The sequence below is a fragment of the Lithobates pipiens genome, unplaced genomic scaffold (genome assembly GCF_037356315.1).
Source record: "Lithobates pipiens isolate NorthernLeopardFrog02 unplaced genomic scaffold, aLitPip1_a1.2 Scaffold_16, whole genome shotgun sequence".
Taxonomy (NCBI): Eukaryota; Metazoa; Chordata; class Amphibia; order Anura; family Ranidae; genus Lithobates; species Lithobates pipiens.
Genome location: NW_027507748.1, coordinates 626,222,799 through 626,239,570, shown reverse-complemented (window position 1 = coordinate 626,239,570; position 16,772 = coordinate 626,222,799). Strand labels below are relative to the sequence as shown.

General features: G+C 42.3%; 1 protein-coding gene across 9 annotated transcripts in view; it reads right to left on the bottom strand.

The window, feature by feature from the left end:
• The window catches only part of NBEA (neurobeachin), a 901,556-nt gene that overhangs the window by 566,941 nt on the left and 317,843 nt on the right, over positions 1-16,772 (bottom strand). For all 9 annotated transcript variants that reach the window (XM_077484128.1, XM_077484132.1, XM_077484134.1 and 6 more), the window contains exons 15-16: positions 14,058-14,120; positions 11,802-11,899 (exon numbers count right to left, since the gene is read on the bottom strand). In XM_077484128.1, the coding sequence (XP_077340254.1) occupies positions 11,802-11,899; positions 14,058-14,120 (161 nt within the window). The remainder of the gene's footprint in view (positions 1-11,801; positions 11,900-14,057; positions 14,121-16,772) is intronic.

The following is a 16,772-nucleotide window of genomic DNA, read 5'->3' as shown; positions in this document are numbered from 1 at the left end:
AAATTTAATTTCCTATTTTTGTGCTTGGCTTATTGATTACTTTTAGAAGCCTTCACTTACAGTAGATACAAGATTTTGGGCACGCCCTGCTACAAAAAGATGTCATTTTAGGTGAGATACTCCCAAAAAGAAATTACGTCCTAAGGGATGCAGACCCTGCCACTTTCCTCATGCAAATGCAGCTGCTGTTTGATCATTTTAAAATCACTCCCATGCACATTCATTTTGTACATGGACACAGACAAAAACAGCTGTCGTTTTTTCTCAACCAAGGTTAAGTTACTCTTTAATGTTTCTAAGGTTTATCCATTACATATTTACCTGACTTCATAAAAAACATTTTTTTAGTCCTGACCATAACAAGGAAATATATACAGAACCCAAGACACATTTTCTTAAAAAATGCATATAATCTTCACATTATATATGCAATTTGTGTCTTCATTCCTACAACTGCCAAAGCATCTATTCATTGATGCCCCAATATTGTTGGCCTGTGTATTTAGCTTTCTTCCCACAAAACCCGGTTAGAGGGGTTAAGGGTGGCTCAGAAGTTCTACTATGAAAAATTATTATCTTGATCCACTACAAGAAACAATCATTGCTGTTCTCTAGAACGTACATAACAATCCTGACTTTGTTTTACAGACGTGGAGTACACAGAGGTTTATTGTATCCAGAGATTACAAGCTGCGCTTCAGCAAATATGAGAGAAAAAGAAGAATCATTGTCTAAGGTCACACGATTTGGCATCAGTGATTTGGTCATTATACACAAAATCTCTCTGTCTCTCAAAACAGCATCATAACATACATACATTACAACAGATATACAGTGGATATAAAAAAGTCCACACACCCGTTAAAATGGCAGGTTTCTGTGATGTAAAAAAAAATTGAGACAAAGATAATTCATTTCAGAACTTTTCCCACCTTTAATGTGACCTATAAACTTTACCTACCGTATAAACTAAAATAATGTGTTTGCATAAGTGTGCACACCCTCCTATAACTGGGGATATAGCTGTATTCAGACACACCTGCCATCATTTAACCCCAAATAAAGTTCAGCTGTTCTAGTAGGTCTTTCCTGACATTTTCTTAGTCGCATCCTACAGCAGAAGCCATGGTCTGCAGAGAGCTGCCAAAGCATTAGAGGGATCTCATTGTTAAAAGGCATCAGTCAGGAGAAGGGTACAAAAGAGTTTCAAAGGAATTAAGTATACCATGGGACACAGTGAAGATAGTCACCATCAAGTGGAGGAAATATGGCACAACAGCGATATTACCAAGAACTGGATGTCCCTGCAAAATTGATGAAAAGACGAGAAGAAAACTGGTCAGGGAGGCTGCCAAGAGGCCTACAGCAACATTAATGGAGCTGCAGGAATATCTGGCAAGTATTGGGTATGTGGTACATGTGACAACAATTTCCAGTATTCTTCATATGTTTGGGCTATGGGGTAGAACGACAAGACGAAAGTCTTTTCTTAGGAAGAACATCCAAGCCTGGCTAGATTTTGAAAAAACACATCTGTAGTCTCCCAAAAGCATGTGGAAAAATGTGTTAAGGTCTGATGAAACCAAGGTTAAAGGGGTTGTAAAGGTAGAAAAAATTCACCTTAATGCAATCTATGCATTAAGGTGAAAAAACATCCGACAACACCAGCCCCCCCATTTTACTTACCTGACCCCTCGAAAGTCCCATGATCGCCTCCGACATCCTCTTCGTTGTTCATCCTGGCCGTTGATTGGTTACAGTGAATGGATTGAAAGCAGCGCAGCCATTGGATCGCACTGCTGTCAATCACATCCAATGATGCGGCGCGCCAGTGGGCAGGGCCGAGTGATACAGTGAGCGGCTATGGCCACCAGGTGTATCACGGGAGTGCGCCCACAAGCACTCCTCACCATGCGAGGGAGCTTGCATGAACGTGAGAAGTCCTTGTGGGGGGGAGCCGAGACAGTCGCTGAGGGACCCCAGAAGACCAGGTTCAGGGACACTCTGTGCAAAACGAGCTGCACAGTGGAGGTAAGTATAACATGTTTGCTATTAAAAAACAAAAAAAAAATAATTACCTTTACAACCCCTTTAAACTTTTTGTCCATAATTCCAAAAGATATGTTTGGCGCACCAAAAAAACACCATACCCACAGTGAAGCATGGTGGTGGCAGCAGCATCATGCTTTTGGGCTATTTTTCTTCAGCTGAAACAGGGGCATTAGTCAAGGTAGAGGGAATTATGAACAGTTCCAAATAACAGCCAATATTGGCAAAAAACCTTCAGGCTTCTGTTAAAGAGCTGAACATGAAGAAGAACTTCATCTTTTAGCATGACAACGACCCAAAGCATACATCCAAATCAACAAAGAATGGCTTCACCAGAAGAAGATTAAAGTTTTGGCATGGCCCAGACCTGAATCGGATTGAAAATCTGGTGGGTGATCTGAAGAGGGCTGTGCACAGGAGATGCCCTCACAATCTGACAGATTTGGAGTGTTTTTGCAAAGAAGTGTGGACAAATATTGTCAAGTCAAGATGTGCCATGCTGATAGACTCATACCCAAAAAAACTGAGTGCAGAAATAAAATCAAAAGGTGCTTCAACAAAGTATTAGTTTAAGGGTGTGAACACTTATGTAGCCATATTATTTCGGTTTATTTTTACTTCTCTCCACCTAAAAGATTTCAGTTTGTGGTTCAACTGAGTTGTGTAGTTTATAGGTCACATTAAGGTGTCCGTTTATGAAGCAGTGAAATCTATTCACTGCTTCATTCTCCGGCATTCACAGAAGAGATCTTTCTCCTCTGTGAGGCAGTTTATGAAGCAGAGTAGATCGCTTCTCCTTCGGAAGAGTGAAGCGATCTACAAACACTTCCAACAGTGGAGAACGGCCCCTGATACTGGAATCTTGTAAAACTTTACGAGATTACAGTACCAGAAATTCATAGAAACACTGAGATGTCAGTTTATTAAGCAGTGATAAATTATCACTGCTCAGTACACTGACAGACGGCGTGGTTAATGTTAATAAAATAACGGGTCCCCCTACATTATATATATATATATATATATATATATATATATATATATATATATATATATATATATATATATATATATATATATATATATATATATATATATATACATACATACATACATACACACAAATATGACAGGAGGGCATGGTTACAGCTGGTGAATCGGGGAGGGTGAATTCTGACACAGATCGCCAGTGAAGAGCTGAGATCACTGCTTCATAAACTGGCCATTGCTGTCAATCAATGAGGATTCCCTGTGTGTGGAGATCATCGGCGGGAGAATATGTTCAAACACGTTCTCTCCGCCATTATCTCTGTTCCATAAACTGTTTATGGACTGTGATCAGTAGTCAGCTGTTCACTGCTTCATAAATGGACACCTAAAGGTTTAAAAAAAATTCTGAAATGATTTATCATGGTCTCATTTATTTTTTGACATCACAGAAATATGACATTTTAACAAGGGCGCTATATCTACTGTAGATATCAGTGCATTTACTTCTAATTAAAAGGTTTTGTGAATGCATAAAAGCTGATTAATACTCACTAATTAAATGGTGAGCCAATCAGTTGCAATGCCAAGTCGTGTATATATATATATATATATATATATATATATATATATATATATATATATATATATATATATATATATATATCTTACATCATTGGTTAGTAATGTTCATGAATGCGTAGTTAAAAATGCATATGCTAATCACTTTTTACCTTTAGTATATTATATGAAACAGTAATTATATATCGCATATCAATGTCAGTGTTTTAATCATACTCGAATAGCGTAAATCTGGCCATACACACTTTTTTTTTATTTTGTTGAGCCACCAGGATAAAAAAAAAAAAAAAAACAGATTCCTCCAGCCATACAAACAAGGTGGATGTAGGAACCCCCCATGATGGGAAATGTATTGTGCCAGCTGCACTCATAGGTGTCCGAATGCACTTTAACCCACGATTAGAAGGCATATTTTAGAGCTGTGATAAAATGCATATTTTGGAGCCGAGGATTAGTTAAAACATCTAAGCAGTATATATTTTTTGAACTCCCATGCCCTGTAGAATAAAAAGGTAGTAATTCCATTCTTGTAATGTCACATGATATTAGTACAACAGTTTAATCAGCCTATTTTTAGTAAACAATAAAAAAAAATACACAAAAGGCAACAAAGTGGTTGTTAACCCACTGTGACATCTTTATATAATCCTCTATCTCATTATGCTATGTGCTCCTGCCTGTTTGTATATAGTGCCTTGCAAAATTATTCACCCTCCCCCCCCCGGTATTTTTCGTGTTTTGTTGCTTCGCAACCTGGAAACACATACGTAAATGGCAATTATCAGTTTTTTTTTTCTGAAAAATTGTCTTATGTATATATTTTTTCTAATTTTACTTCACCAACTTAGACTATCGTGTTCTGATCCATCACATGTAATTCAGATTAAAAAAAACATTGAACTAAAGGCTGTAATGTAACAAAATAGGTAAAAAGCCGGGGGGGGGGGGGGGGGGGTGAACACTTTTGCAGGGCACTGTACCTGATTTCAAAGTGCCGCTCGGCGCTCACGTGGCTGGCTGCTTCTCTCCCCTCTCAATCTGTAGCAGGAGGAGCCGAGATTCCCCCACTGATGTCAGTTGGGATGAAAGGAGGGATGAGCCGCCTGTCATGTGAGCGCCAAATGGCGCTCTGAAATCAGGTAGACCGCATTTTTTTCATAACACACAGAGACAAGCGCACATAGCATAATGAGACAAAAAGGATTATATGAACAATAAGTGTTATTTCAGCAGCAGCAGGAGGGGAAGGGGGCGGGGCACTGACACAGAGCAGACAGGCAGGGAGGTGGGAGGGTCAGGAGGGCAGAGGAGAGACAGGAGAGCTGCGGATGATGGAGGCATGTAATCTGACCACAGTGTCAGGGCTCAGCAACCATGATAAACCATGGTCAGTTTACAGGGGGGCGGGGGGCAGAACCAGGCAGGATCAACAAGGTATTTTGGGTGATAGAAGGGGCCAAATTATACAGCTCGAGCACTATTAACATGCTTTAAAGCAGTGGTTCTCAACTCCTGTCCTTAGGACCCACTAACAGGCCAGGTTTGCAAGATAACTGAAATACATCACATGTGATATCATTTTCTGCTCAGTGATTGCAGTATTCTAGTCTGCATCTCCCAAAGGTAATACTTAAAACCTGGCCTGTTAGTGGGTCCTGAGGACAGGAGTTGAGAACCACTGCTTTAAAGGATCAAGATCTTTTTTTTTTTTAGGGCAACAATCACTTTAAGTGGGCACAAACAATATATCACCCACTTTTTTGGTAATATATTAAAGGTGGAGTTGCACCAAGTAAACAAATGTCAAACACATCAAGCCCTCAATTGTGTATACACATGAAATGGTGATAAACTTTCATAGGTGAGGGTCGCTGACCGGAATGGCCGCATAAGTGCTGAGCTCCACATATCCACACAGCAATGATCAGCATCCAGCGCCATCCGATACCGATATCCATCCCACGGAGCTCCAGGGATCACCCCGCACCACCGGGGACATGACCTGAGGCAGAACCGCCGCCCACGGAGCGAGGAAACTTACAGACTTCTAGATGAAGCCGGCCGGCGTGCAGGCCCAAGATGGCGCCGACCGGGATGAAGGCCTCACATCTCAGCAGACACCCGCGGCCTCGGCAGCCCCCGCATCCATAGAGGATCACCTCTCTGATATGGAGGAATCTGGAGAACAGCAGCGTTCGCCCGCCATGTCACCGGCTGACAGAGGTAAGAGAGCAGCAATCTCCCCAGCACACTCTCCCTCTAAGCCTCCCCTAGTGAAGAAGCAACATGGCGCTGGCACCTGTAGTCCCACAGCAGCACTAGGTGACTAACTCCTCGCTGGCTGCTTACAATACCTCAGATGGCCCTGCTTCTGAACATACACTGAAAGCCATGCTACTCTCACTACAAGCAGACATGCAGAAAGAGCTCAGATCCTCCGTTAACCACTTGATGGACAGAGTGGATGACATGGAAGACCGCATAGATCACATTGAGCACCATCTCTCTGCTGCTACTAGCTCCCATAACACTGTGGTTGACATTCAAGATGAACATACCACAGCTATCCGCCAACTGCGTCTTAAAGTCGCAGACCTCGAGGACCGCTCGAGGCGGAATAATATCAAGATCCGGGGAGTCCCAGAGTCTGTGTCACCCCCAGATATTGTCCCCTACTTGCACCAGCTGTTTCACAAGATCATACCGGCCCTTACGCCGCAGGATCTCCTCATTGACAGAGCGCATAGAATCCATAAACCACAACACCTGCCTGACTCAATACCCAGAGATATCCTGGCTAGCATACACTTCTTTAACACTAAGGAGCAGCTTATGAGGGCCGCGAGAACCATACGCAACCTCCCTGATCCCTTTGCTAAGATTCAACTATATAATGATATCTCAGCCGCCACCTCACAGGCTCGCAAGGCCTTCTCACAAATTACTGCGATACTCATAGAACACAAAATCGCATAGAAATGGGGATTTCCCACCAAGCTTCTTGTAAACTACCAGCAACAACAAGTCGCATTTCTGACCCCCAAAGACGAATTCAAACAGTTACATAATTGGGGCATCGCCCCTCACGCACTCCCGGCTCCGCCTCTGAATACTAGATCTGCAAAGATCCCTTCTAAATGGGCTACAAAAATTAAATCCTGAACCTCAGAAAACTAGGGGGCCTCCCCCCTGGGCACCCCCCCTTCATAACAGGTGCTTGACTTAACAGGTAAAAGTGGATGACTGCTTTATTTCTTTTGAAACCCCCCACGCCGAACTGCCACTGTGTGCCACGCACAGGGCATTACCCGCTCCTGTACTTCCAATTCACCACCTCAGCTAATTACCAGCCACTTTTTGTTCCCTCGGGAACTATCCGAGTCCTTGGCTTACGTCTCTATATCTCCCGGTCATCGATATAGAAGCTTCAATACTGATTGTTTTATATATTGCAATTTTGTTCATGTTCTTTTTTCTTGTGTTACTGTTACAATACTTGATTGACTCTACTCAAAATCAACGGTTCTTGTGTTCATTCTCTGTATACAGAGCTACTGTTTGTAATTTGTTTTTCTGTAAAGATCCGTCAACCTCAGTACCATTTTGATAACTGACCTTAGCAGCTCATGTCCCTTACAATCACATCCCTTAATGTTAAGGGACTAAATAGTCCTTTCAAGCGATCCCTCTTATGGAGGGAAGCAGCGACTTCCCGATCTGATATTCTATGCGTACAGGAGACCCATCTATCCTCCCGGAACCCTCCACAATGTACTAATAAACGATACCCCCATATCTTTCATTCTCGCACAGACAAAAAAGTTAGAGGAGTACTGATCGCAGTACGCTCTACGGTGGCGCTCATGGTTTCCAATGTAGAGCAAGACCCCGAAGGAAGGTTCCTAATTCTGGCCGCTTGTTTTAATAACAAACCCTTGGTGATTGTGAACATTTATGCTCCTAACACTCATCTAAAGCCCTTTCTTAAGTCCATTCTTGCCAAAATACAACACTACCCGAAAGATCAAATCATTTTATGCGGGGATTTCAACGCGGTACCAGATCTCGCACTTGACTCCTCATCCCCCCAAAGGAGAAGGTCCTCCACCCTCTCCTCCTTTCTACATCTGGAAGAATTCTATGACCCTTGGAGATGTCAACATGGTACTGAGAGAGACTATACGTTCTACTCTAATGCCCAGAGATCATATTCCAGGATTGACCTGTTCCTGACATCCCAAGTGCTGCTACAAGCAGTTGCGTCCACTAATATTGGCGTAATATCATGGTCTGATCATGCCCCCATCTCTATGGTTCTCAATCTCTCCCCTCCTACCACCCCATTCACAATTTGGCGTCTGAATCCCAACCTGATCAGCGCTAAGGACATTAGGGAACAGGTCAAGACTGCCATTGACGATTATTTCGCTCTAAATCAACACTCTGTCCCCAATCCCACCACATGCTGGAACGCTCATAAAGCGGTCCTACGGGGAATTCTATTGAAGCTAGGGGCTCAGGAGAAGAAAAAGCGCTCAGCGACCCTTAACGCCCTTTTAGATAGAATAAAGTCTCTAGAGAAGAGTAATATGAATTCGCCCTCTGCCTCTACTCACGCAGAACTCAGTAAACTGAGGTCAGAATTGAGTACCTATCTTCAGAACAAACATGAATTTTATCTACGAAAACTTAAGCTAACCTGGTACTCCCAAGGTAATAAATCAGGGAAAGCTCTGGCCCAACAATACAAACACAGGACAGCCCAGTCCACAATCTCCCATCTAATAGATTCTAAAGGCAACAGATTGACTAATCCCAAAGACATAGCCAACTGCTTTGGCACATTTTATCAACAACTGTATAACTTAAAAGACTCCACGACTGAGACGCAGCCCACTGAGGCGACTATCCAGACATTTCTCTCTAACGTTGCCCTCCCCTCCCTGTCCCCTTCTCAAGCTGCTGACCTAGCCTTACCTTTCTCCCCCCTGGAAATTAAAAACGCAATTAAAAGCCTTCCTCTACATAAAGCCCCGGGACCAGACAGTTTTGGGAACGAATATTACAAGACATTCATGGATGCACTGACCCCACATTTATGTTGCTCCTTTAATCACATGTTGGCCACAGGGGAGATCCCCACAGAATCCTTAGAAGCAACCATCTCCACCATCCACAAACCAGGGAAGGCCTCGCATGACCCAGCTAACTACCGCCCTATTTCGCTACTTAACACCGATCTGAAAATGTATGCCAAACTCCTTGCCACCCGACTTTCACAACACATGACTTCCCTCATACACCCGGACCAGGTGGGTTTCATTCCCCGCCGACAAGCCTCAGATGGCACCCGTAGGTTTGTTGATCTTATCCACTGGGCAGAGCACAGTCGAACGCCTTCTCTGTTGATATCACTGGACGCAGAGAAGGCATTCGACAGAGTCCAATGGGGTTACCTCGAGGCAGTCCTAAAGAAATTCGGCATAGAGAGCGAATTCTTGCGAGCTATCCTAGGCCTATATACCTCGCCTACTGCGAGAATCCGCACATTCAGGTATTCTCTCAAACCCCTTTAGAATCACTAACGGTACTCGCCAGGGTTGCCCACTCTCACCATTGATTTTTGCACTGGTCATGGAGCCACTGGCGCAATCCATTCGCGCGCACCCCCATATTTCTGGTATCAATGTGAAAGAAACCTGTCACAAGATAGGTTTATATGCGGACGATGTCATCATAGCTATCTCTGACCCAGTGAAATCCTTACCTGTCCTGACTGAAGTTCTACATAATTTTAGTGAAGCATCCTTATACAAATTGAACCACTCGAAATCTGCCATGCTTGGCATTGAGATTTCGCCAGCGCTTAAAGCAGAAATTGCTAAAATATCGCCCTTCTCCTGGGCCCCCGGTTCCTCTTTGCAATATCTGGGCATTCAACTGGTCTCCCCCTCTTCTGTATTACTACGAAATAACCTTGCCCCTTTACTTACGAAACTGAACAACTTAACCTCGAATATGACCTCCTTAAAAGCTTCATAGGTTGGTAGGATAGCCCTAACCAAAATGTTTCTCCTCCCACATGTACTTTATTTCTTTCGGACCCTTCCGCTTCCAATTCTTTCAGCAGACCTAGCTAAATTACAGCGTACATTAGACTCATTCATATGGGCAGGACGTAAACCACGCTTGAAATCCTCTGTCCTGCGCACTCCCTCCACCTTAGGAGGGATGGGATCACCGGACGTTAAAAAGTACTACAAGGCTGTCATTCTAGACCAAGGGAAGCAACTGTGGTCGCAAGACCCCAACACAAGGTGGCACCAAATCGAAGCAGCAACTCTCCCAGCTGACCCACAACTAACCCTAGCTGCTAGCTGGCTGTCTCTCCCTATCACACGATCCATCCTTCCAACAGTACGTGCCTGCCTAGCTCAATGGAATGCAATATGCCATGATCATCAAGACATACACAGAGACGCATTGAAAAATCTCCCCTTACTAGCGCTACAACTTCTCTCTCCAGACCTCTCGATCAAGCACTGGCATGAAGCCGGAATCAAAACAATTGGAGCCCTGTTTCTTGGTGTAGATCTAAAAAGTTTTCAACAACTGACATCGGAATTTAGTCTCTCGCATAAGGACTTTTACATCTACCTAAGGCTCAGACACATCGTCTCTCAAAGCTTGACATCTCCAGACCTCACCTCCAAGGAACTTCTCCATTTTTACAACCGTCCCCTTAATGTCTCAAAGGGCATATCCTTTGTTTACAAACTTCTCTCCAGACCTACCGCGTCCTCAAAACCTTTGAACATTCTCTATTGGGAATCCCAGTTGCACTGCTCTTTCCCTATGGAAGATTGGCATCGCGTACTACGCACCCCACTAGTCGTCTCCAAAAATGTAACGCATTGGGAAACGGTCATGAAATTGTTTCATAGGTGGTACTATACACCGCAAAAGTTGGCGACCATCTTCCCCACCCACTCTCCAAAGTGCTGGAGGAATTGCAACTCCACCGGAGACATGTTCCACATCTGGTGGAGCTGCCCGGTTATGGTGTCCTTTTGGCTTCAAGTCTCCTCTCTGGTCCAGACTCTGACCAACTCTCCCCAACAGCTGACTTCACGAATGGCTCTCTTTGGTCTGGATTCCCAATATTGACCCCCCACTAGTCTACCCGTAGTACACCACGAACTAATCTCAGCACGCCTGCTCATAGCTCGTGCGTGGAAAAAACCCCTCCCTCCCACACTAACTGAGCTTATAAATACACTTAATGTTCATTGCCGTATGGAATTTCTTTTCTCCAGAGTAAACATGACAGAATATAGATTCAACAAACAGTGGTCCTCCTGGTTAACACACCCAAGCTGTGTTAAGCTTGGGTAACTTGTAATACATCACCCCCAGACCGAGTGGAGCCAGCAGTGAAAGTCACTGGTTTAATGTACCATTTCTTATATATTATATGTAAGTTAGCTGTGATTTTCCTGAAGCTCTGATTACTGGACTCAGCTATCTCAATCAATTTTCTTTTCTATTCTGTTTGTTTTTCTTTCCTTTTTTGCAATCACTTTGGGACTAAGTTCCACTCACACTCTATCTTACTTTTCACTGTTCTTTGGCATGGCCTCCCCACTGGACACAGCCCGTTGGGGTGTCAGGGGGGGACGGGATGCCCCCGGACCTACCGGATCTAGCTATACAGAATGCGTAGTATACAGCAGATGGGTACCAGGCCCATATGTTTTTTATGCTAGTAACTCACGTTGTTCAATGTATCTGGGCACTAATTGCTTATCTATTCATCATCTCCCTACAACTTATGTACAATTGTTGATGTCAATGTTTGTTACTGTGTTATATTACAATAAAATCATTTGAAAGTAAAAAACTTTCATAGGTGACTCTTTAAAAGTCCTTATAGGTCAACCATTTAGAGTTGACCATAAATTATGGCAGTAGAACTACTTACTCTCACACTGGTGTGGGCACAGATACGTAACGTATAATACAATTGTTGTTTTGGTACTTGGGTGCCCCAACTCATGTATTTACATTCCTATATATATATATGCTGGTACATAGGGTCGGGGGTGGGGGAACAATTTTTTATTTTTTTTTGTGATGAAGCCGAGTGCTTGGGTGTAACTTTTTAAACCGTTGTGTTGCCTTACCGTATTCCGTTCCTCTGATCAAATGCTGGTATCATTGATGCAGGATGTTCAGACATGAGAGCCACCAAAAGCTGCAGAACATCGTGAATATTCTCATCCTGTAATATAGGGACAAACAAGTCAGACTCAGATGACGCATTTTATTTCCACAGCCAGCTACAGTTCAAGTTATGTTAACGAAGCTTGTCTGAGCTTTTTATGCTGGAAACCTAATTGCTAATAGGTTTCCAGAATAAATAGGTACATGGCAAAACAGCTCTCTATTTTACTATGCTAACTGCGCTAGGCCTTTAACCCAGCTCTAATGGTTACACCTCCATTAAAGACAGTTTTAATAAAGTGCTCAACAAGCTTCTTACCATCGAGAAAAGTTTTAGGCATGAGTCACCAAATAAACAAACACATTGTACTGTTGTTGCCCCCTGAATGTGCCAATATCTCACACTCACTAGAACCTCATTAACTCCTAATCTGAAGAAGCTGAATAAAGCATAGAAGCAAGAAAAACAAATGGAATGGGTCCCAAATCATATGACTTGTAAAGTTGCGTGTCCTCTCATAAGCTGCCACTTGGACTGAGTCGTGTGATCTCTAATCAACTGCCACTTGGAATGGGTCATACGATCTTTAATCAGCTGCCACCTAAAACAGGTCACATGGTGTAACTGCTTCTGTTAGTAAGCTGCCAGGGGACACAACAGGCCAAAGAGCTAAGCTCTGAGCATTTTTCAGTTTCCCAGAAGAGCCATAGTCCAAATCCAGTCACCTTCAAATAAGTTTGTGACTTATGGGTTTGGGCCTGCAATAGCAAGTACCCACAATGACTGTAGTATTATGTGCAGTTTTTATGTACTGTTTTTTTTCTGCATGTAATGAACATGCATATACCATGCTCCGAGGGGTTAATTTACTCCCCCTGGAGCGTAGTTATAAAGTGAAGTGTGTTATTTGTGTTTGTAGCTATGATTAAGGGCTGCAACATGCAAGATGCTTATTTTCTGAATTTTTTGCATTTTTTTTGCGTTTTTTTGCTATGAAGGATCAGCGTCACTGATGGCATTTGTCCTATGAGTCCATTCACACAGGGGCAACTTTGGATCAGACTTGAAGTAGTCCCAAGTTGCCTCAAGTCGCACAACATGATAAAATCTGTGTAAGTAAATGAGAGCCATCTTAATGTACACTACTGAAGTCACTCCGACTTCAGAAAAGGTTCCTGTACTACTTCAATCCGACTTCTAGGCAACTTGTACCCATTGATTTCAATGGAAGTTGCCTCCAAGTCGGATCCCCTGTCTTAACTGAAGCAACTTTCCAGGAAGTAAAAATTGTTTTACAGGCAAACCCCTCCCTCCCACAGAGCTGATTATTATGTGATTGGCCACTGGCAAAGTCCCCTGTCCTGGAGGCAACTTCAAGTTGCCTTCTAAGTTGCCTCAAGTCGTGCTGTGTTTCATACTCAAGTCGTGTCCAAGTTGCCTCCCAAAGTCTCACTGGAAGTCATGTTGCCCCTGTGTGAATGGACTCTAAGGCTCTGCACCTTGTCTATGTGTTGGAGTTTACTGTAATAAAAAACAGCCACTGCTACTGTCTCTTCTCTTCTGCAGGGTGACTGGTCTTGTACCAACCCCTGAAATTTTCTGCAGGAAGCCTGCACTGGATGGGTCAGACATGCTGACACTCATTGCACAAGTTACATCGTTATCAGAAATCAGCTTAGAGAAGGATGTGCAGATATTTTAGTGCATGCAAGTACATGGGAAGTCACTGCAAAGTGGCTACCGGAAAACATCAGTGCTGATATAGAACAAAGGATGCAAAGCAAACTAAATATCACACAGTTAGGATTTAAATGTACTAACGCAGCACATAACTGTTTTTCCAACCACACTCCCCTCAGGCAGCACCAACTATGTATGTCCCCAACTTTGCCCTAAAACTATATCTGAAAGCCTGCCGTGTTTCAGTTCCATTTAGAGTAACCATCGCCAGTGCTGTGTGTCACAAATTGCAGAATGTTGCATTAGATGAGGGTCAGTTTTGACGCTCAGGCAAACCATCAAAAATAAGACAAGATGAAAGCACATTCATTTTTAGACACTCTGGGAAGTCCATCAAGACTATGCACAAATGTGCTGCCTGAAAAAACTATTTAGAACTCAAGTAGACACAAATTCAATCTGTAATATTATACAGCAATTCTATGAAATGTCAATAACCCCATTAACTGGTATTAAAAAAAAGATTGAGACATACCTCATGCATCGTCAGCAGGTAATTTAAAATGCTCTGTAGTTCATCTTCTTTGACCCCTCGGTCCTGAAGAAAACAAAATGTTAATTAAGCTTATAGGGGTTGATTTAATAAAGACAAATAGACTGTGCACTTTGCAAGTGCAGCTGCACTCATTTTCCCCAGCGCTTAGTGAATGTGGAGAAGACTCTGTTATGCATTTCTGTTTCTAGCACAGCATTAAGCATCAAAGATTTTTTTTTTCTCAAAAATGCACCACTGGGATCAGGAACAACCTATCACCTGGGCTAATCATGGTCTCATGAGTATTCAGGTAGGTGTGTCCAAGAGTTTGCAAACGCTAATGGCCCATACCCTCTATCCAAAAATCATGCAAAAAGAAAAAATACTCCTTTCGAAGCAATCATACAATAATCGGATCGTTGGTACAGAGCTTTCGAAAGCCAATCATGACAGTTCATCAGATATTATCCAAACGGACATGCATGAAAATTATTCTCGTACTATACCAGATCGTACGATTTCCGTTAAATCAGTACAGTTGTTGTCTCAAATACAATACAAATACTACAACACATGACATCACTTCTGATTTTTTATTCTGTTGTATGAGAATTTTTTTAACTTTAGTAAACTCTTCATGTTCCATATGTGACTAGCATGAATCCCGATGTGCATTCCGATGTGCTCCTGTCACCCGGACACGGCGCATCTCTGATCGGCAGGAGGGCTCTGTGATTGGCCCTCCTGATCACGATGGCCACGTGCAATCAGAGCCATCATTTGATGTAAATACAGAGCCGGTTGCTAGGCAATCTGCTCTCCTCTCCTCACACAAAAGTTGTCGGTGAGGAGAGGAGAGCGGATTGCTGCAGCCGGCTGCTGATCAGTGAGTATGAGCTTTTTTCTACAGCTTTTTACTCTCTGATCACCAACACACGTCCCAATGCAATGTCCCCAAAACACCTGTCCCCCACATGTCACAGTAAAATCACATCCCAATGATTATCTGCGCATGTGTCCGTGATCACCTGCGCAGGTTTGTACATGATCATTTGCGTACATCTGTCCGTGATCACACAAACCAATTATTATACACTTAATGGAAAAATGTTTTACCAAAAACATGTAGCAGAAAACATTTTGGCTTAAATTTGATTTTATTGGACTTCTTTTAAAAAAGAAAGAAGAAAATATTGTTTTTTTTTTTTCAAAATTTCCGCAATTTTTTTTGCTTATATCACAAAAAATAAAAAAAAACAGAGTCATGAATAAAAGGAAGCTTGATTTGTGTGAACAAAATGATAATTTAATTTGGGTACAGCATCGCATGACCGCACAATTGTCAGTGCAAGAGCGCTGAAAGCTGAAAACTGGTCTGGGAAGGAAGGGGGCAAAAGTGCCCAGTATTGATGTGGTTAAAGCGGAAGTAAACCCATAGATTTAACGGTGTAATAAAAAAATAAAAAAACACATGCCAGGAATGTAAAGGTCACATTGGATGTGCTCTCAACCAAACTGTCAAACCATCCAATGGCTGGCGTCATAACTGATCACAGCATTGTGGCAGATGAAGATTAAATAGAGGCCAAGATGGCAGCTTCCTTGGCTGAAAACAAGGAGGGTTTACTTCCACTTTAACACAGAAGCCATAGAATAGATTGCAATCACAAAAGGTTAATAGATACAGGGTCATGACAAGCCTGCTTTCCCTCACTCCTCAATCCAAAATTTGAAAGTGTAGTTATCCTTTAAGATATTAGCCTTCATTAGGCGGTACAGTGATCCAGCTGCCCCATGACAGTGTGTTGGGGTTCTTCTCCTCATGCATCAGCTGTAACTTTTGAACTTGGTGAGGGGGTGTGCAGGGCTCTGCTCAAACAACTGCATCTTCCATTCAGAGAGCTCTGTGAATAAATGAGCTACAAGTTCTGCCGCCACCACAGCGGACGGACTTGTAGCTCTCAACGAACCCGAGCGTGGTAATCACAACACTTCTATCAGTCCATTGACGCTTCCTCCACCTCTCCAACTGAAAGTCTGTACCTTGGTAGAAACAGAGAGTTGATGGAGGAGTCTTGAGGAGCATGGCATGCACCCAGCTTTGCAATCTCCAATGCAAAAAAATAATAAATGTATTTTTTCCCTGGAAATGTATGTGCATTTATTATTATTATTATTATTTTTTTAAAGATGGACATTAGTTTACAGCTGAAAAAAAACGAGGACAGGGACATGGGTATGTTTTATGTCAGAGCAGCACATCACAGGTTGAAAGGTTATTGGCATAACAGTTCATGTTAATATATATATATATATATATATATATATATATATATATATATATATATATATATATACACATATATATACATATATATACATACATATATATACATACATACATACACACACACATACACACACACACACAAATACATATACACGCACACAGTGGATATAAAAAGTCTACACACCCCTGTTAAAATGTCAGGTTTGTGTGATGTAAAAGTACGAGAAAGATGAATCATTTCAGAACTTTTTCCACCTTTAAAGTGACCTATAAATTGTACAACTCAGTTAAAAAACAAACTGAAATCTTTTAGCTGGAGGGAAGTAAAAATAAATAAAATGGTTGCATAAGTGTGCACACCATGTGTTAAAGCACTTTTTTCGATTTTATTACAGCACTCTCTTTTTGGGTATGAGTCTATCAGC